This window comes from Mustela erminea, chromosome 4, assembly GCF_009829155.1.
Source record: "Mustela erminea isolate mMusErm1 chromosome 4, mMusErm1.Pri, whole genome shotgun sequence".
Lineage (NCBI taxonomy): Eukaryota > Metazoa > Chordata > Mammalia > Carnivora > Mustelidae > Mustela > Mustela erminea.
Window position 1 is genome coordinate 112,404,533 of NC_045617.1, and position 22,062 is coordinate 112,426,594.

Here is a 22,062-nt window from a genome sequence, read left to right on the forward strand (position 1 = left end):
CCCTGGCCACACTCTCTCCTCCTTAGGAAACGCTTATTGATAGGTGTTTTAGACTCTGAAGTCAGACTGCTGTAGATTTGAATCTCAATTCCTCCACTGAGTAGCTTTGTAGCCTGGGCAAGTTACTTAACTCCGCCATGCCTCATTTTACACATCTGCATAATTAGAATAACGTTTCATAGGATTGTGATAAGGGCTAAACAGGTTAATAGTTCTTGGCAGAGTAACCACTCAATAAATGTTAGCCCTTAATACATGTCACTACCAGACTACCTCTCTCCCTTAAAATGTAAGGGGCTGTTTTAACTATTCTATCCTACCTGTGTCCTCCAACTTCTAGGATAGTTCCTGTTTCAAAACTGCACGTGAATAAACATGAATGAATACACGAATGCACGTAGTCACTTTATTTCAGCATTTCCAATGTTGCCCCGGCAAGAGCAAAGGCAAGGGAGGAAGTGAAAGTCACCTCTTTGTAAAGGTTCTTCCTTAACCCGGTTTTACCCGAGGCCCTCTGGGACAATCTCATCCCAAAAGTGGGGAAGCCCACAGCAGGCAGTGCGACGTACCCTCTTCGGATCACCTTGGGCAAAGGGCCTAGGGCAGCAAGTCCCCGCGGGCAGGATTCCCGGGAAGATCGGCGCATGCGCAACGCGCCCAGCGCCTGGGTTCCTTCCTGCGGCGCCACCCGGAAGCCTCGGCTCCGTCTCCCTCTTTCCCCCTCCCCCTCCCTCGCCTGCTCTGGTGGTGCGTGCGGGGCCGGCCCGGCGAGGAGGCGGGACACGTCGGCGCTGCCACCGCCGCCGCCGCTCCTCCTCCAGTTCCAGCTGCCGCCGCCGCCGCCGCCGCCGCCGCCGCCGCTTCCTGGGCTGAGTCCGCCCGCGGTCCCGGCGGCTCCAGGTGTGTTCACGCTGTCCAGCCCCTGCCGGAGTCCGCCGCCGCCGTAGCTGCCCCGGGCTCTTTCCCGCCCCGCTGCCGAGATGGCGACGCGCTCCTGCCGGGAGAAGGCTCAGAAGCTGAACGAGCAGCACCAGCTCATCCTGTCCAAGCTGCTGAGGGAGGAGGACAACAAGTACTGCGCCGACTGCGAGGCCAAAGGTAGCGCGGACGTCGCCGCCCCTCGTCGGGGCCTCCTGCGGCGGGTGACCTTCCCGTCGCCGCGGCCGCTGGGGCCGGAGCGGACGCCGCGGCAGCGCCTAGCCGGCCCCGGCCCAGAGGGGAGGGCGGGCTCGGGCTCGAGTGGCCCCTCACCTCTACCAGAGGCGGCGGCGAGGTCAGGCCCCTGGGCGCCGGCACTAGCCCTAGCCTCCCGTCCTTCCCGACCCCGGGGCAGAGCCGGTGCCGGCGTCGCGATGCTCGGACCCTCCACCCGGCCGGGGCCGGAGCCGGAGCCCGGCTCGGAGCGCGGAGCGGGGCGACTGCCTGGCCAGTGCTTAGGGTTTAAGGGTTGCCCTCCTCCCGCCTCAGCTCGCAGGCACATCCGTGGGTGGGGCCACCCTTAGCCTCGGTGTCCGCCTCGACCCTCCCCCAGTGACCGCGGCGTCCCTCTCAGGGCTCCGATGCTCCGTATCCCAGGTGGAGCCCTACCTGCCTGCCCACCTGACAGCTGTGTACAGGGCTTTTGCTTCTTCCTGACAAAGAGTGTGGTGGTCTTTTTTGGTGGGTTGGAGTTGTACTGAGACCATTGGGGAGGGGTCTTTAGTTGTAGTAGTAGTAGTAATTTCTTTCTTTTTTTTTTTAAGTCTGGGTGTTAACCCGAATGAGGAGGAATTTCATAATATGAATTTCTTGGATAGTGGGCTTATGTTCCTGAAGGTTTTAATAATTAGATTATCTCTACCCAGTTGGTTTGGGAGAACATGTGGACACTGGTTTGTGTGGCTCAAAACGTTGAAGGTGCGTTTTTTAAAGATCCAGAAATTGAAAAAAAAAAAAAACAACAGAAACCCTAATTTTAGTTTGTTCCGTTGGAGGGCTTCTGCCTCAGCCTTTAAAATAGATACACTATTTTTAGCCTATATGTTTGGGTTTGGAGATCTGATTTATATTTAATGTCTTATAAATAATCTCATGAGAAAAATGTTTCAGACTTTTAAAAACAAACCTGTCATATGTTTAGGAAAAGATCTTGCTTATTTGCTAATTGGTTTGTTTATTTGATGAAGAATGGGTAGTTCTCCAAAGCATGAGTCCGGCTTTGAGAATTGTCATTTCAGATTTCTGTTACTGACTGAGACTTTTCTTGAAGCTTTCCTGTTCTTCCTCAATACTGTATCAATGAGTCACGTTTCAGTAGGCTGACGATGTTTGATTAGACCAAGCCACACAGCCTCAGCAAGTCACTTCACTACCACAACAGGTACCTGATTACTGGAAGATCATGTGGGAATACTGTTTAACTAGACCATCTTAGAAGCACTTTTCAGTATCACAGTAACTTGACTGACCCAACCTTACCTTTATTCTTTGTAACCTTTAAGGTGATTAGTTAAAAATGCCTGATTATTATGGCAGTATTTGTTTGCTTGATTTTGATTATGTGTGTGGTTTTTGGGGGGGGGGGTGGAATACTGTATTGAGGCTCACTTACTCATCACTGCACTAGTAAAACACTGAAAAATGGGACCTTTAAAAGGCCAGAAAAAGAAATGAGCTGCATTTTGAGTGATAAGTAACATGGTTAAAAAGAGATGTTAGTATATATTAAATCTATTAAAAATTGAATAGTAACAGTTTCAGTTAGTACCTTCATTAGGTATAGAAATAAGTGAAAAATAATTTTTGTTTAAATTTCTGTTCCCAAAAAAGTACTATATAGAATCAGATTTTCACTAATGCTTCTTAAAATGATGTGTAGGTTTTGGGACACCTGGGTGGCTCAGCCATTAAGGGTCTGCCTTGGGGGGAACCTGGGTGGCTCAGTGGGTTAAAGCCTCTGCTTTCAGCTCAGGTCATGATCCCAGGGTCCTGGGATCGAGCCCCACATGGGGCTCTCTGCTCCGTGGGAAGCCTGCTTCTCCCTCTTCTACTACTTGTGTTCCCTTTCTCACTGTATATTTTTCTGTCAAATGAATAAAATCTTTTTTAAAAAATGTATAGGTTTTGAAAAATCCTTTATGGGCCACATGGTAACATTTTCATTCTCATTTTTAAAGTGAGGAGAGGAGAATCATGTGCTTTTTAATTTAAAACAAAAATTTTATTGTAACTGAAGGAAAAGGGAGCATTAGTTTTGTTTGCTGTTTGTATTGCCACTGAGGTCCATAGATATATATTGAGTGAATGGTTTTATTTTGGTTTTGTTTGGTCTTTTGTTTGTGGATTTGTTTTTGAGAAATGTAGAAAGGGGAAGAAAAGAGATTAGCATCAGGAGTTTGAGGATGCAGTGTGTAGGGTATGAACTCCAGGCATCATTTGGAAAAACTCTTAGTTTTTCCTTGATGCTACTAAATCTTGAATAATATTAAAATGGTCTTCTAAATTATTTCACTGTTTTATCTTGTCTTCCAGGAAAAAATATCACAGTTAAGTTTAACTAGACTTGATCTCATAGTTCTAGTAGTTCAAAAATTTGACATAATTGAACTATTGATAAAGTTAAATTTATTTTGTAAAATTTTTAAGTGTTCTATATGTTTTGACCCTATTATAGAGCTCTTGTAATAGAGTTCTTGGCTTGTTAAATGATTTTGGATTTATTCTTACATATGCCAGATGACACAGTAATTGTAGGTAGTGAAATTCTGATTAAATATATCTTTAAAAGACAGGCAACAGTTCTTATTCTGCATATCAGCTATTATAAAGAGGTTCCATACTGTATATATGTATTAATGTTTTCCTCACTGTCTAATAAACTACATCAAGCTTTTCATGTGTTTTTGAAGCTATTTCTTAATTAACTCAATTTTCTTTTTTTCCCAAAAAATACTTCCCCAGTACTCTTTGAGAACATGTACCAAAGACTAAAGTCTAGGGCTAAAGATTACTCTGTTCTCTTGACTTATAATAATAGTTGGCAAAGTTATATCAACTGGATTTTGACATTTTCTTACTGAGTCACCAGTGTGTGTGTTTTCTGAATTGACATTATTTAGGAAGTAAGGAAGGAGAAAAGGATGGCATAGGTGCCAGGTTCCTGCTTATAATCCGACACTTTCCAGATCTGTTGAGCAACTGGAGAATAAGAACAGGCAGATGGATCAGCACTTCCTCTCCCTAGCCTTATTTGTGACTCTGTGGGAGATTTAATGCAGTTCTGTTGGTTATTAGTTGGTGGCACTTTATGGAGCCGTGAGGATTTAGGGCCCCTTGCCAATGTAAAGTTTAGTTTTTAGTATTTAAATTCATGGTTAATACTAATTTTGATTTTGAACATGTGTTGGCATGAAAATGTGTCTCTTGCCCAGTAAGTTTTGGGATAGTCAGAAACATAAGGCTTTTGAACCCTTAAGGGATTGGTTTTGTTTCACTTGTCTCTTATTAAGAGGGTAAGCTCCTTGCCCAGATCAAGCACTTATTTCTTCATTCCACAGATCTTAACTTGAGGGGACACCTCAAAGGACTGTTGGATTATGGGGCTAAGAAAATTAGTAAGACCTAAAGGAGGTTTTGTAATGAGGACTGCATTTTTGTAAATGAATAATTCCAAAACAGTGTACCAGGTGTTATAATAGTGGTTGTAAGAAGTATCCTCCCTTCCTAGTTTGGGCTTTTGTCCCTATTGCATCTGACTTTTGTCTGTTGGTTATCTTCATAGTTCCTAGAATGCTGCCTCAAGACCTTTGCACATGTTGTCCTTTCTGCCTAGGAAGCTCTTTAACAATTTTTTTGCCTGATCAGTTTTATGTATCATTCAGGTTCTGCTTAAATGTCTCTTGAAGGGAAATGATTCTCCCATATTAGGTTAGGCTTCCCTTTATATGTTAAGACACATCCTGAATATTTTATTGTACTTACTACAGTTGTAATTAAACATTATTTGGTTTTATTGGGTAATCTGTTTCCCTGTTGAATTAATAGCTATAAGAGAGAAGAGATCTTGTTTGTCTTGTTTAGGCTTGTATCCCCAGCCCTCTACACAATGTGGTAGGTTAATGTAACTCCTTGAATGAATGTGAATGAGTACAGAGCTGAGGGCAGGCAGCAGGATATGTGGAAATGAGTTCACATATGGGCGTGTGGAGTGACCCTGTTGGGAAGTATTCACAGGAGAGTCTTGTTGGAGTTACGTTCTGAAAGTAGAGTGGGATTTCAGCATATGGAAAACAAATTGAAGGGCACAGTTAGCTGCACATACAAGGTACAGGGATATAAGAGAACATAAGAGGTTTACATGTGGCCTTTTTAGGGTAAGCTTTCTCTAAGCATGACCAGATTTGATAGTAGCAGGTCAGGAAGAACTGAAATGGTGAGAGATTCCAGGCATGTCACCTAATTATAACAGTAGTGTGAGCAAGAGTATAAGGATCTGAACTCACCTAATGTCATTTGGTTGCAGGTTGGGGTATAGGGCAGGAAACAGAACGGCTGTAGCTGTTTGAAGGAATAGGATGCTTACATTGGAAGGACTGGAGGAGCAAAAATCAGGGAGCCACTATTGGACTAGTGGTTTCAAGGCCTTATACTAATACCATTGCTACTGCAACCACCTGCCACAGCTGCTTCTCACCATGAAACTGGTGAACAGATGGGGGAACCAGGACTGTGGTTACTGCAGCCATTCGATATCTATTAGACATTTTTGTCAATTGCCCTTACTATAGAAAGATGGCCTTTGTTGAACTTGTGCCTTCCACATGCAAATAACTGATAGACATATGTCCAGCACCTTGCCGGCAAGAGAGTCTTCTAGCTTTCTAATTTCTAAATGTAGAAACATGAAGTGAAGGTTGTGAGACTCAAACCAGGAATCTACTACAAGGCAGTGAGGATGGAGAGCATTTTCATTAAGTGTTTGATATTTAAGAGTTCTCATATAAACTTAATTTAAAGTAATTCATACTAAAAAGTAAAGTTCACCCTGAGAAAATGATATTTATGATGATGTTAATGTTTGTGGGATAAATATATATAAATGAAATCTGATTATAATTCATCTAAAGAGAACTGTAAATCTGAAAGTTCCCCCAAAATAATAACCTTCAGTTTGATGGGTCTGTTGTTCTTATAATTCTGCTGATCTTGAGGTTTTCTCTGGTGATTATGTGTAGAGCCCTGGTATCAGAGCTGGGATAGAAACCACTGACCTTTATCTGACTCATCAGTTTAAAACTTGGGCTGCATGTTGTCCCCTTCCGTTTTTCCCCTCCTAGTTCTTTTTCTTTGTTATTTTTTTAAAAAGATTAAAATCTTTCATTACTTGATTTCAATACAAGATATACATAGCCCTGCACAAGACATATTATATAACCTTTATTGACATACAAGGACTTGAACCCATGGTCTCTTTAAGGCAAAGGCAAATGTTTGACATTCTAATTATATATTTTATAAATTCAGGTCTTTTCCTACTGTTGTTACTACTATGACTATTGCTAATAGTCTTCACTGGATAGAATCAACTCACTTTTTTTTCCATTTCCCAATAGAAGAGCAAAGCAACTTGGAGGCCATTTTGTTGACTGCCTTACGTTCTGACCCCTGTAAAGAATTGATTTAGTATACATTTTTATCTGTATCTATATCTGTATCTCTATATATAATTTTGTTGGTAAATCAGTATGTTCTGGGCACTCCAAAGTTTAAATTTCATGTCAAATACTGTTGTGTGTTTTTAGAAGTTCTGGGTATGGTCCACAAACTAGGTAGGGATCTCAATAGACAAGAGACAATGATGTGTTAAATTCTGGTCTATGCATAGACTGTAGCTCATTAAAAGTTTAGTGTTGGTAAAGCTCCGTAACTTGAAAAAGATAGGAAGGAAGGAGGAGAAGAAGGTAAGAGATAAGGTTGGAAGTTCAAAAGAAAGAAAGAAAGAAAGAGAAAGAAAGAAAGAAAACACGTAATAACATTACACATACACAGAAGTTATATGGTGCTTTCTTCTTGTCAGGCAATGTTGTGAGCACTTTAAATATATTAACTCATTTAATCCTCAAAACAACCTTTTGAGGTAGGTAATACTATTCTATCTTACAAATGAGGAAACTGAGACACACAGAACTTAAGTAACTTTCCTAAGGTTACTGTATTTCAGGCATAGCAGCTGGGGATAAAGCAGAGAACAGGTAGATAAGGTCCAAGCTTTAAAGGATCTGCTAATCTGTTAGTCTTTTGGAAGCAGGCCTTACTTGCAAATTTGGCCCTTGACTGGCATCAGGGAACTTGGATTTGGGGAAGATCTCATTACCCTAAGTGGTAAGAGTCAGTTACTGTGTCCGAACTGTTTGTACAATTGTGTGGTTTATTTTAAATGTCTGCTTTCCTTCTGGGAGTCTGGAATTTCCATATCTACTAGGCAAGGGTGCCTATGTGACAACCCTCCCTTCTCACCCTCCCTCCAGTACTCTAGGTATCATTCTCTAATGAGACTCTGATGAGTCTCTAATGGGTAATATTTCACACTTGTCAGAAATCATTACTAAGACAGTTAAGTGTGTCTGGTGCAACTCCACCAGAAGGGGACACCTGGACATTTGTGCCTGTTTTCTCCTGAACTTTGCTCCGTGCACCTTTTCTCTTTGCTAATTATGCTTGGTATCCTTCTGCTGTAATACATAAATTACAGTGATGAGTAGTTTTGTGAACCTCACAACATATTTGATAATATGTATTTTCCTCCAGTATATTGTCCAGGATATATTAGAATCTCATTGTATCTCAGGTTGCCCAGAGAAGCAGGTATTAGCATTAGAGGAAATTCTGGCTTTATTGGGATGATATGGAAGTAGCAAGATGGACTGTAGGATCAGGATTTGAATTTAAAGATTTTTATTTATTTGTTATATATATAGAGAGAGATACAGAGCGCAAGCACAGGCAGACAGAGTGGCAGGCTAGAGGCAGAGGGAGAAGCAGGCTCCCTGCGGAGCAAGGAGCCCGATGTGGGACTCGATCCCAGGACGCTGGGATCATGACCTGAGCCGAAGGCAGCCGCTTAACCAACTGAGCCACCCAGGTGTCCCAGGATTTGAATTTATAATATCTAGCTCCAGAGCTATTTAACTGCATGTTTGATGGCATGGAAGATAAAACACATGCTTTTGCAGTTGAAATCTTGTGATAGAAGAGACTTATCACCTTAAAGCTGACAATGTATTTCTGAGGTAATGGCCAAATATGTTGCAGCATGGACAGTGTCTTTGTCTTATTTCTTTGCTTTTAATAGCAGAACTACCATAACTTCAAAATACTAGTACAAAGCAGAATTTTTTTCTGGTCACTAAACTTTATTCTACAAATTGAATATTTTGATGAATCCTTTTGTAGTGTGTGTGTGTGTGTGTGTGTGTGTGTGTGTGTGTGTGTGTGTGTTTTATTTTTTGGTCTTCCATATAGTTTCTTTGTTTTCTCTTTCTGCAGTTCTATTCTTAGGTCAGGTACTGATCATCTACCCTGGATTTTTAAGCCATAAGAATAACTTGATAGAATTGAAAGAGCCCTGACCTGGATTGTTAGTAAAGCTAGGTTTGAATCCAGCCTTTGCCTCATTTGGTGACCAGTTGTCCCTTCTGTGAGCCTTATTGCAAAGATTTATTTCAACTCTGATGTGATCTGTGTTCTTTTCTGAAACCCATCCTTCTTGTCACTTCTATGTTGGTATTTACTATTATTACTAATTTTAAAAAATTGTATTATTAAGGGTTTGTATTTTAGGGACTTACTGAACTTTCGATCGTAGTCGAACTTGTATACTTTTTAAAGCTTTTCACTGATGACTTAGGTCTACCTGAGCAGATTTACCTAGTATTATCTTTATCGCAAGCCATACCATATAACTTGCAAGAGTATTCCTCATAGATTGAGGACTCTTTTTGTTTGAATCTTTTTCCCTTTAATGCCAGTGAGATCAAAGAAATAACTACCTGTTCTAGTCATCTACTAAAGCCATACTTTAAGACTGTACAGCCATAAATAGCCATACATTAAGTCAAACATAGTACCATACATACACACCATTTAGTCATACTTAGTACCATATAGAAATGATTTTAAAAATTTCACTTAAGACAGAGTTTTGATAAGATGCTTTTGGAAATATTTGCTGATTTTATGCTTATGTACATCTTGAATGGTAAATGTGAGGACTTTGAGAATCTTAAAGGCAGAGAGTTGTAAGCCTTCTAGTAATTCTCCATTCTCTTTGCATCTTCCTCCTCCCCTTGACAATTTTTGGTCTCCCTTTTACAAGAGATCTAAGTGATTGCTTTTAGGAGTGATTGATGATAAGACTTTCAGACGTTTATCACTGATCTTTTGTAAAGAGTGCATTTCAAGGACCAGTGATTAGCTTGAACCCAAACTTAAAAAGAAAATAAAGGGGATTTTAAAACTTTTGTGGGAAGTCATATTTAGGATAGCTTTATCTTCCAGTACAAGAACAGTCATTAAAAATTATGGTTTAGTCTAGTTTAGATTTTTTTTAGTTCATGCATTTCTACTCTTGAAAGTTGCTTTTGGTGAAGGATGGTAATGGTGAATAGTGCCAAAAAAACTAGCAGAAGTACAATTTTTAAAGAGAAATGATCATCACAAGCATATTAATTTCCTATTGCTGCTATGACAGATTATCACAAACTTAGTTTCTTAAAACAATACAAATTATCATCTTATAGTTCTGGAGGTTAGAATCCGAAATAAGTTTGTTTCCTCATCATTTCCAGCTCCTAGAAATCATCTGTGATGTTTGCTTCATGACCCCTTCTTCCAGATTCAGTGTGTTATCTTTAGGTCTCTTTCTGCCTTTCTGTGCTTGCATCAGTACATCTCTTTCTGTAGCTCTATTAAGGTTGCTTGTGATTACGTTGGGTTTACCTGGATAATCTAGGATAATTCCACCTCAGTGTCCTTAAATACAATTGTAAAGTATCTCTTGCCACGGAAGGTAACACATTTGCAGATTAGAGGAATTGAAAGATGGACATCTTTGGGGATCACTATTTTGCTTCCCACAGGTGGATTTGTGATAAAAATTACATACTGAATCTACATTTTTATTAAAGGTGCTGTTGTGCATGTACTTAACATGGCACAGGATAGTGAAGTTAGTACAATTCAAATTAGGAGTTCTTACAGGAATTATTTTAAAAGAATATGCATGTTAAGAATCATTTAACAGACTCTTTGCAACAGTGTGAGTTATGTAGAAAATCTTTAGAAATTTACCCAAAAAACCCTATTAGAATCAATAATTTAGTTTCACTAAGGTTAATATAGAAAAGTTAACTATTTCTGTATACCAGCAACAAACAATTGGAAGTTGAAATAAAAATTATTTACAATAGCATAAACATACGAAAACTTGGGAATAAATTTGACAAAATAAATGCAAGATTTGTATACCATAAACTTAACAAAGATGGCTAAGAGAAATTAAAGCATACATAAAGAAATGGAGAGATGTACTATGTTCATGGATTAGAAGATGCAATTTTTTTTTTAAGATTTTATTTGAGATAGAGAGAGAGAGAACATGAGTGGAGGGAGGGGATGAGGGGCAAAGGGAGAGGGAGAAGAAGTAGGCTCCCTGCTGAGAAGGGAGCCTGATTTTGGGGGTAGGGGAGGGGCTTCATCCCAGGACCCTGGAATCATGACCTGAGCTGAAGTCAGGTGCTTAACTGATTGAGCCACCCAGATGTCCCTCTGTGTACAGTTTTAGTATTAAATTTGTATAGTTTTAATAAATATTGATATATTAATAGGATTGTCTGTGTTACTGTTGCATGGTATAATGGACATGAGGCATGTATGGTTTGAGGGAAAGTAGGTAGTCAGTAAATGTTAAATTTGAATCTTAAGTCATGTATGATTAGACCTACAAACATTTTTGTTTTCTCTTCCAATTACTTTATTTTTATTATTTTTAAAGATATACTGGAATTAAAATTAAAAACTGAATACAAAAGTAAAAAACAAGCTCATCTTAAAAAAATAAGTGTTATATTAGTTTCAGGTGTACAGTATAGTGATTCAGTAATTCTGTACATTACTCTTTAATCCCCATCACCTATTTCACCCATCCCCCATCCATTTTCCTTCTGGTAACCATCAGTTTGTTTTCTGTAGTTAAGAGTGTTTCTTAGTTTGTCTCTGTCTCTCTCTTTTTTTCTTTGCTCATGTGTTTGTTTCTTAAGTTACACATGAGTGAAATCATAGGGTGTCTTTCCGTGACTTACCTTCACTTAGCATTACACTCTTTAGCTCTTCTAATTACTTCTTAAGAGAGTTGTCCAAGGTTTCAGATATAAGAAAACTCCTCCTCTAGATTTTCCCTAAGTTTTATTGTTGTGAATTTTTCTGAATTTTAAGTGTTTTTTAACTTAAAGTTGTAATTGATTATGTGAGTTACCTTTTTGATGTACTTACTCTAGGAAGTAAAAAAAAAAAACCAAAAAAACCCCAAACTCAAACTGTCCAAATATTTGATAGAGACACATTCTCTTGTAATGTGGTTTCCTTTTTTAGTTGCATTATTATTTTCTATAAGCAAAGGTTTCTAGCCTGTTTCTACTATAACTCTTCCCATATTTTTAGATTAAAATAAATGTTTTTTAATTGTGGAAATTGTGCCCAACTATTGTGCAGAAGTAGTTTCCCTTCTGTTGTTTATTTACTGAAAATAAGTTGTTATCTGGGCTTTGTTTTTTAGTGGAGACAATGATTTTATTTCCATAGATAAGACAAGGCTATCAGGTTTTTGCCTTCTCTTTTGGCCTTTTATTTCTTGTCTCAAATTTGGGCAATTATACTTTTGAGTGTTTTTAACTTAGTTGGTAAAGTATGCCAATAAACAACAGGAAACAAAGGTTCTTACCTAAAATAAATGTTTGTCTAGCTTTCAAAAAAAAAAAAAAAATGGTTGAGGGGGCTTCCAGTTTCTACCCTGGCTTCAAGACTGGAAGGATCTTCGAGTCTCCACTCCGTCCTAACAACATGTAAAAAGCTGAGCAAACTGAAAAATCAACATCTCATCTTAGATTTTCAGAGAAGTGAGGTCACAGGGCAAACTGCTGTCCCCAGAATAGGTGAGATCAGCGAATACAGAGGATCACAACTCAGTCATAATTCTGTGAGAACGAGTACTGGGGTAGGAAAACTGTAATTGACAAGTTGCTGTAGCTCGCTGTGGACAAATCTGAGTCAAAAACTATAGGGGGTGTAGTTATGGGGACAGTCCCCATACTTTTGTGAGTTTTATCTCTAGGAGCTTAAACAGTGAATATGGGAGAAAAATCTAATGCTTCTGTCAGGGGAAGTAAGAAAAGGAACGAAAGGGAAATTTATACCAGAGCATTCTGTTCTTAGCATGGTCTGCCCTCTGGAGAAACTATTTAACTAGAGCTTAACTGACTTAGGGGAAGGGAAATATCTAACTCCAGATACTGTAGCCTTTCACAGGAGAGAAGGGAAATGCCGATTCCAGCCTATTCTAGCCATCCCATCTCATGGGGAATGGAATAGGCATGGTAGGGGGCACTGATATTTGAGAAACTTATAGTAGAGAGGCAGAGGCTTATTGAAAGACTGAGATCTAATGATAGAACTTTGGGATGCTTTTCCACTGCATTACCAAAACTGTTCACAGCAGTTACATTTATCCAGTACATCATTTCCAGCTGTCCAGAAAAACTTACAAGATATACTAGAAGGCAAAAAAATAAAAAAAAAAAAAGTTGAGGTTCTTAAATTTCACAGTGAAAAATGCTTCAGATAGCGGAAGAATGCCTTCAGGCTGCCAGTTCACACCTTGTGAGATCTAAAAATAACTGGAAAAACATGTAAAAATATTTTCATATATTTAAATGAATGTATAAAGCTTATGGATATATGTATAACCTATATAAATGGCTAAAGTAACATTATGTTCAGTTTCAATAAACTTGTTCATCAGATCTATTCCAACTTCTTCTAGTTTAAAAGGTTCTGAAGCTTTTGAGAAGAGATCAGTCTCAAATAATACTGTTAGCCCAGCTAAGGGGCAGATTTATAAACCATTCCCACTCAACTGACCTATAATCTTTGTGGTAGATGTTGATACTCCTGTTCAAATTATTTTCAGAATTCACATGAAGTAAGGAACATTATACTGATCAGTGACATTTAATACATGTATGTGTCACTTGAAAATATTTTAAATGGAGGTTGTAATTACTCTTTATATTAAAACTGGGTTTAATATTTACAAAGTCAATGATATGAAAAAAATTGGGAGGGGAACTCTTCTAAGTCAAAAGGAATTTAAGGGATATAACTAACCACACCTCCCTGATTCTTGAGAGGATACTTTTTGAAAAAGATCTTTACAAAAAAATTTTGTGGGGAAACAGAATTGTGGGAAATAGAATACATACTAAATATTAGATGACAGTGAGAACTTATTAATTTTAGTAGTTATGATAATATTGTGGTTACAGGAAGAAAATTTATATTTTTTAGGAATTCATACTGAAAAAGAGGTATCTTGATGCCTGAAGTTACCATACTTTATAAAAAATGGAAAATATGACAAAATCTTAACAATTGTTGAACCTGGACAGTGGGTATGTGGGTATTCACTATACTAGTCTTTCTTTCCATTCTGTATTTGAAAATTTTTGATAATAAAAATTAAGAAAAAATTTTTTAGTTTTTGTGCTTAAGGAATAAACTCAAACTACCAATAAGTAAGGGGTCCTCTCTGCACATAAAATATGTTCAGTTCTTTGTCTGCAGGGTTTTTTTTCCCCCAGTTGGAAGAATAGCACTGATTAACTAGTCTTGATTGATAGTATGTTTCTGGATATAAGGTAATCTTATACTGAATGACTATTTTTAAATATATATCAGCTGTTCTTAATATGTTCAGAGTCTGTGTAAACATACCAAGAGAACAGAAGAAGCTTAAAAAAAAAAATCAAACTATGATTACAAAGACAGTGTGATTAAGGAATAATTACATTAACTGTTGGCTCTTTATGATAGGCCCTTAATCATTTTAGGATGCTGGTCAGAAAAGGATTATCATGGCACTGTTTTAGTGCTGTATAGCTGTTGTTAAAAAGTATTTGGACAAACCATAAGTGACTCTTAATCTCACAAAACAAACTGAGGGTTGCTGGGGGGAGGGGGTTTGGGAGAAGGGGGTGGGATTATGGACATTGGGGAGGGTATGTGCTTTGGTGAGTGCTGTAAAGTGTGTAAACCTGGTGATTCACAGACCTGTACCCCTGGGGATAAAAATATATGTTTATAAAAAATAAAAAATTAATTAAAAAAAGTATTTGAAAACGCAGTAATGTATGTTCTAATTTTACTTCTCCATCACCCTGTTTTTCAAGAACACATTGAAAAGAACTGGCACAAACCATGAAAATACACCAGAACTTCTAATGCTCATCGTTATTGTCTTGGATTTTATCCAAGGGTTACTTAAAGGAGTATTCATTTCACAGGTTGTTTTTTTTAAGATTTTGTTGATTTATTTGAGAGAGGGAGAAAACAGAAGTGGGGTGAAAGGCAGAGGGAGAAGCAGACTCCCCAATGAGCAGAGAGCCTGATATGGCACTCAGTCCCAGGACTCTGAGATCATGACCAAAGCCGAAGGCAGACCCTCAACCAACTGAGCCACCTAGGTGCCCCATTTCACAGGTATTTTATGAACACCAGTTGTGTGTAAAGCACAGCTGCTAATTGCCATATGAATTGAAGTTGTGTAAATTGTGTGAATCCTGACCGCAAAGCTTTCTGTATTATTTAGAACTTTCCATTGTAGAGCATAGAAACAGAACTAGAATTAACTTAAGCAAAATAGCACTGGGCATTGGTGTGGTTTGTTTTTTTTTTTTTTTCTTTTTTTCTTTTAATCAGAAGAGGAGGGAGACTTGCCTCATATGACTCAGTTCTTGAACTTCTTTTCTGTTTTATTCACTCCCTTGCCAGTCTCTTGCTTTTAACTATTGACTCTATGTCGATTCCCAGTTATATACCTTCAGACCAGAAGACCTTATCCCCGAACTCCATAGTGATAACATCCAGTTGTATGTGGCTGTGCATTCAGTAGCTCCAAATTAACATGTCTTAACTGAAATCTTGATCTTCATTCTCTAAGCCTACTCTGTGGGCAATGTTGCCCATTTTACTCTCCCCTTTTGCTCTGGCTCCAAACTTTGAATTTATCTCCATGTTGACTCCAGTATTCTCCCAACTGGTCTCCTAGCTTTTATTCTTGCCTGCTGTGGCCTATTCTAATACAGTTGCCAGAATGATCTTTGCTTATTTATTTTTAAAAATTTTTGAAGATTTATTTATCTATTTATTTGAGAGAGAGCGAGCACAGGGGGAAGGGGCAGAGGGAGACAGAGAGAATGGGTTCTAAGCAGTCTCTGCGCTGAACTTGGAGCCCAGTATGGGCCTCATCCTGTAACCCTCAGATCACAGTCTGCCAAACCAAGAGTCAGATGCTCAACTTGACTGTGCCACCCAGGTGCCCTGCCAGAGTGATCTTTAAAAAGTTAAATCTGATAGTTAGATCATGTCATTGCTGCACCAGAAACTATTTATTATTTTTATATGTTGGAGTCCAAGCCAGAGCCCTTACAGTGGTCCACACTGCCCTCCGTGCTCTTGAATATAGTCATCTGGCTCCTATCTCAGTGCCTTCACATTTGCTATTTCCTGTCCCTGGAGAATGTTCTTCCAGACCTGCATATGGCTGGCCCTCCTTACTTAGTTAGGTCCTTACTCAGTTATATATTTGATTTTTTTTTTTTCTTTTAAGATTTTATTTATTGGTGCCACTGGGTGGCTCAGTTGGTTAAGTGGCTACCTTCAGCTCAGGTCATGATCGCTGGGTCCTGGGATTGAGCCCCACATAGGGCTCCCTGCTTGGTGGAGGAGCCTGCTTCTCCCTCTCCCTCTGCCTGCTGCTCTGCCTACTTGTGGTCTCTCTCCATCTCTCTAATAAATAAATAAAATCTTTTAAAAAAAAGATTTTATTTATTTGAGAGAGAATGTGTGCGTGTGCATGAGTTGGCAGGCATGGGAACGGGAGAGGGAGAGGAATAAGCAGATGCCCTGCTGAGGGTGGAGCCCTGTGTGGTGCTTGATCCCAGGACCCTGAGGTCATGACCTGAGCCTAACTCAGACACTTAACTGACTGAGCCACCCAGGTGCCCCTATATACTTAATTTTGTTAAATATCATTTCCCTTTGTAGAATGTTAAGAATTCAGGGATTTTTGTCTTTTTCTGTTTCTGACACTTAAGTTACACTAGGTAACTCTTTGTTGAATGAATAGATGAGGAGGGGCAGAGCATCCTGGGCAGAAGAATAATGTGTATTGCCAGTTTAAGACATTATCTACAAAAGATAACCACAATACAAGCAATATAGGAAAACCTAATTTATCTCAGTGGACTTAGAAATATTACATAGGTGATGAAATGACTTTAGTGATTCTCTTTCTGGAAAATAAGACCTCACCCAGTATTTCTCATTTTCTAACTTTTTTTAAAGCTTATGTAAAACTTCTTTTAATCAGATTTATAAAAGCCACTGACTTTGAATACTGTAATCATATAATCTTTTTGTATGTTTCAAGTTGAGATCGTTTTAATAGGGCTTTAGCATATAAAACAGAACATTCTAGGTGTTAACAGAAATGCTTTAATACAGGAAATCAAGTGCTTACAAATGCTCTGGAAAGGGTAGAAAAGTAGGAATGACTCTCAGGTAACAGTGGAATTGACCTTCCAGGGAACCACTATCCCTGAGGCTGTCACTAGAACTGTTGAATTTAAGAAAACACCAAATTAGCTGTAGTCCAGGGATTAGAAGGCTACATCTGCCTTACAACATCTATAAACCGGTGATTAGGTACTGGAGTGTGGGGTCTATCCATTATCCACATCAAAAATGCTTCTTCACACCCAAGAGGCTAGAGACCAGACATTTTATGATCGTGCCTTCCTACAGGAAATCGCCAAAAAGGGCAGGAAGATAATCACCTCACTTTTGATTTCAAATATTGCATAAGTGCATCTAATTGGTGGAAACATTCTCATTCAGAACTCTACAAAAGAATCTGAGAAATAGAGCTTCTTAGCTTGACATCATCTGACTACAGGAAGGCACACCAGAAATAGGGTGGGATAGATGTTGTATGAGCAAATCAACAATACCTACCATGGTTTCTGTCTTAGTCATATCAGAATGAATAGGATGTACATAGCTTGAGATGGATTCAGGCAGCATTTTTCTCTGTTTTGGCTCTCTATGTGTCTTTGGGTCTATAACACATGATTTTTCTTGCCTGCTTCATTCTTTATTGGCTACTTTCCCTTATTCATGTGCTTGCCTGTACCTCACTAGTTCCTAAGTCTATGTGACCTATTATTTGGTTCCTACAGGTGGTTGTCTCTTGGATTCATTTACTGTATTCCTGGGTGAGATGAACTGGCCCAGCGTGGGCCATATGCCCTCCCTGATCACTGTGGCGTGGAGGCAGGAGAGTGGCAGGAACAAGTAGGTGTTCCTTTTCCATGGCTAAGAACAAGCAAGGTTTCTAAGAAGGAAGAGTAGCTTATATAGTTAAAAATATTTATAGAAGATATGGAGGAAAATTTGATTCAAAACAAATTTGAATGAAGTGTTTAATTTTAGCAGAAAAAGTCAGGAAGAATGAGGATCAGCTTATATGGCAGGGGCCAGTAACAGGGGTCTGAAATGTAAGGGACAATTAGGTTATGAAGTCATTTGCAGAGAATAAGGATAGTGGGACTTTGTAGGGCATTTAAATCTATTCTCTGCATAAAATTCTTGCTAATAGTAAGTACTTTTAAAATAAAAGTATATTAAACTAATCTGTCCCCTCATTGATGGGCATTTGCTTTTGAACTTGTGGTTACAAACAGTCCTGTTGTCAAAGCTTTGGGCACGCAAAATTAGTTCCTCAGGGTCTTATATGTGAAAAGTATATGTTAGAGTGTACAGATTAAAGCCTGTTTGATTAGTATTGCCCGGAATCTTGGGGCCAGTTTATCTTCCTACCAGTAGTATACGAAGACTGGTTGACTGCACACAGCCTGTCACTGGTGTTCATATTTTTGAGAAGTTATCTTAATATGGTTGGTGAAAATTGTTATCACACTGTTTGTTTTATTTCTTAAAAGTGATCTTTTTTTTTTTTTTTTAAGATTTTTAAAATTTATTTGACAGAGATCACAGGTAGGCAGAGAGACAGGCGGAGAGCCAGGGGGCGGGGGGAAGCAGGCTCCCTGCTGAGCAAAGAGCCTGACATGGGCTCAATCCCAGGACCCTGGGATTATGACCTGAGCTGAAGGCAGAGGTTTTAACCCACTGAGCCACTCAGGCACCCCCAAATTAATCATTTTTAATGTGCTTATTGTCCATTTTTTTTCTTTTATGATTTGCCCCTTCATTTGGGGGGTAGGGGTTGGCTGTCTTTTTCACATTTTTCTCTTGACCAGTCATTGGGCCACAATACAAAATACCAGGCAACATTCATTCCTCTGAGTATAGTGGTAGGCAGCAGCATTCACTCCTAGATTCTATAAGCCTGACTAGTAAGTAATGGTGGAGCACTTTGGGAAGATTTTCACGCTTTGATCTACTTTTTTTTTTTTTTTTTAATGAGTATGAAATTATAGAAAGTTTAGAGAAGAAGAGGTCTGTCATTCACCTGCTCTTATCTCCTAGTAGAGTCATGAAACCAATCATGAGAGGTTAAATGACTTGCTTAAAACTTTGTAACAATGAGAGAACTTGGGAGTGAACCGAAGTTATCTGGTCTGTTATTTTCTGGTCCACAAATCAATATGTTACCCTTGACCTTTGCAAAAGGTAACTCTCAGCTTTTTAATTTTTTCTTTTTCTTTACGTTTATATTCTATACAATGAGAAGGGTGGTAGATTCTGCATTCTTGTGCTTAACCAAACCCTATCTGTTTAGTGATCGGATATTAAGAAAAAAATTGGTAATCACATTGAGAAATGGTTGCATGTTAAATATTTACTTAGCCAGGTTTTTTAAACACAGATTTGGCAATAAATGTAAACATGTTCAAAATGTAGAGTGCTGTTGGTTGGTGTCTCAGGTGTTATCTAAAAGCAAATGTTATCTCTGTGATAAATCTGTAAATAGTGCTGAGAACAGCTTTAAAAAGAGGGATTTTTGTAAATATTGTATATCTTTGTGCTTGAGAGGGAAATTTTTGGAAGTATAAAGCACTAGAATATTTGTGAAAGAGTAAACAAAATAATGGAAAGCTGTAATATGCTTGCCTAAACTTTTGAACTTTAAAGCTGAGTTTTCGAATGATGCTATGTCCCTTGAACAAAGAAAGAAGCAGGTTTGACGAGGCTTAAACTTTAGGACAGGCAGGTGAAACAAGGATTGTTGTTTCTTAAAATTAAGGTACATTCCATTTTCTCCTTTTATTCTGTACCATCCTGATGATAGTGAATCCTTAAATTATTATGACTGTTTATTTTTTAATTTATTATTATTATTATTATTATTTTTAAGATTTTATTTATTTATTTGGCAGACAGAGATCACAAGTAGGCAGAGATACAGGCAGAGAGGAGGAAGCAGGCCCCCTGCCAAGCAGAGAGCCCGATGTGGGGCTCGATCCCAGGACCCAGAGATCATGACCTGAGCCGAAGGCAGAGGATTAACCCACTGGAGCCACCCAGGCGCCCTTATTATTATTTTTTTAAAGATTTTATTTATTTATTGGACAGAGAGATCACAAATAGGCAGAGAGGCAGGCAGAGAGAGAGGAGGAAGCAGGCTCCCTGCCGAGCAGAGAACCCAATGCGGTGCTCTATCCCAGGACCCTGGGATGATGACCTGAGCCAAAGGCAGAGGCTTTAACCCACTGAGCCACCCAGGCACCCCTATTGTGACTGTTTAATTTCTTTGCCAAAGTAAATCAACATTTGAAAAATGGCAGGGGAATACTTTTTTTTTGTAGTTTTTGTAGATTTTAAAGTTTTTCACTGCCTTGTGATACTTGAACTTATTTACATATTCCTTTTTCCAAAGTTTAAAGAATAAATAAATATATTTTAAGAAGTTTTACAATAACTTTTCCTCTAGTATTCTTCCTTTAGTTGACTGTGAGTTGTTAGATTCATTGCTCTGCTGTTGTCCTTGAGAGGACACTAGTTCAGTAGCGAAAAACAAAGAGTCTGAAGGCTGACTGCTCTGTGTTAAAATCCTAGCTCTCATTGCTACTTCTGTGATTTTTTTTCCTCTCCCTCTCTTCGCTTTCACCCCTCCCTCCTTCCTTTCTTATAGTGGGAGTGTGGTATTTAAACTTTCTAAGCCTCTGTGTCATCATATGTAAAATGGCCATACCTGTTGTCACAGAGTTAGGAGAGTTAACTGAGCTTGTGATGAAGTAACGTCTGGTACAAAATAAGGGTTTGATAAATGAGTAAAGGTATGATAATTATGTTGGATTTGTGGGTCTTTGTTTTGTTTTGTTTTTAAAGCACTCAGAACCACTTAGTGGTTTTTTCTTGTTGTTGTTGTTTTTTACTTTGCAGGAAGAATTTGTGAATTATATTTTATTTGGTAAATAATGTAATTGAGTAGATTCTGAGCGCAAGAATACTTTGTAGAATGCTCAGGATAAAAAGGTTGTTATTTTCTTTTAACCTTTTATGTGCTGGTTCACTAGACAATCAGGTACAACAGAAGCCCTGCCCCACCCTTTAGGATCCTTTACTTTAAGGAGACAGTCAAGCTGGGGTGCTTGGGTGGCTCAGTGGGCTAACCCTCTACCTTCGGCTCAGGTCATGATCTTGGGGTTCTGGGATTGAACCCCACATCAGGCTCTCTCCTCAGCAGGGAGCCTTCTTCCCCCTCTCTCTCTCTGTCTGCCTCTCTGCCTACTTGTGATCTCCCTCTGTCAAATAAATAAAATCTTTAAAAAAAAAAAAGGAGACAGTCAAGCCATAAGCACAAAGACTATATATGTATTATATATTAATATATTTTATTTTATATAGGTGTCTATGTATATTTATCTGTGTCATGTGTCTATATAGAAACACCCACACATACATGTTCTAGATACCTATGTGGAAGGAGTAGTGCATTAAGTGTTATAGAAGTTCAGAGAAAGTAAAAATCACCAAGAGCAGAAGTCAGGGAAGCTTTTTTAAAAAAAAGGTAGTTCTTGAGGAAGAGAATCAAACTTAAAAGACAAAGAGTGGCAAAGTTATTCCAGGTAGAAAGTTATTCTAGGTAGGACAAGTTTGTCCGTATAGTTAGTACACGTGGTTTTCACATTCCTGGAAGCAGGTCTAAGTACCAGGCAGAAATTTAGGAAAGGGGATAGACAAAGGAGTGATTATTGCTTTGGGGATCATGTGTGGACATGTTTGCCAAAGCCATGAGTGGATTAGACACTTACAGATCAGAAGGTCAGTGACCAAGACCAGAGGGAGGCAGCAGTCGGAAGTAGAATTGTTGAAGGAAAAAATAAATAGTGGCCGGCGAGACTTCGAGGAGAACCAGAACCGAGAAGCTTTAGAAGACAGCTTTCAGAAGGGGTATAGTCAGGAATATTAAATGCAGTAGGGAGGTAAAAGGGACTAGAAAAGGGCATTTAATTTTGGGAGATATTAAAACTGTTTTCTAAGCTCTTCATGAAAGTGTCTGTTGTATAATTGCTTCAGAACCTGTTTTCCATCCTCTGTAGTGAGTCAAGAAAGTGAATGAATCTTCAGTATGTTGGGACCATTTCTCAAGTTTTTCTGAGGCAAATGTTTGGTTTTGTTTGTTTTTAGCACCTTTGCCGAATTTCAGTGCTTGTTTTGTTTTTGGCATTTAATTTACTTATGAAACAAATGCTCTATTTTTCCATGGAATTCTGGCAACTTTTATATATG

At 38.8% G+C, this 22,062-nt stretch overlaps 1 protein-coding gene across 4 annotated transcripts in view; it reads left to right on the top strand.

Annotated features, from left to right (window-relative positions):
* The first annotated feature begins 750 nt into the window (after positions 1 to 750).
* Positions 751 to 22,062, top strand: part of SMAP1 (small ArfGAP 1) — a 173,465-nt gene continuing 152,153 nt past the window's right edge. For all 4 annotated transcript variants that reach the window (XM_032340400.1, XM_032340401.1, XM_032340402.1 and 1 more), the window contains exon 1: positions 751 to 1,098. In XM_032340400.1, the coding sequence (XP_032196291.1) occupies positions 981 to 1,098 (118 nt within the window). In that variant the 5' untranslated portion in view covers positions 751 to 980. The remainder of the gene's footprint in view (positions 1,099 to 22,062) is intronic.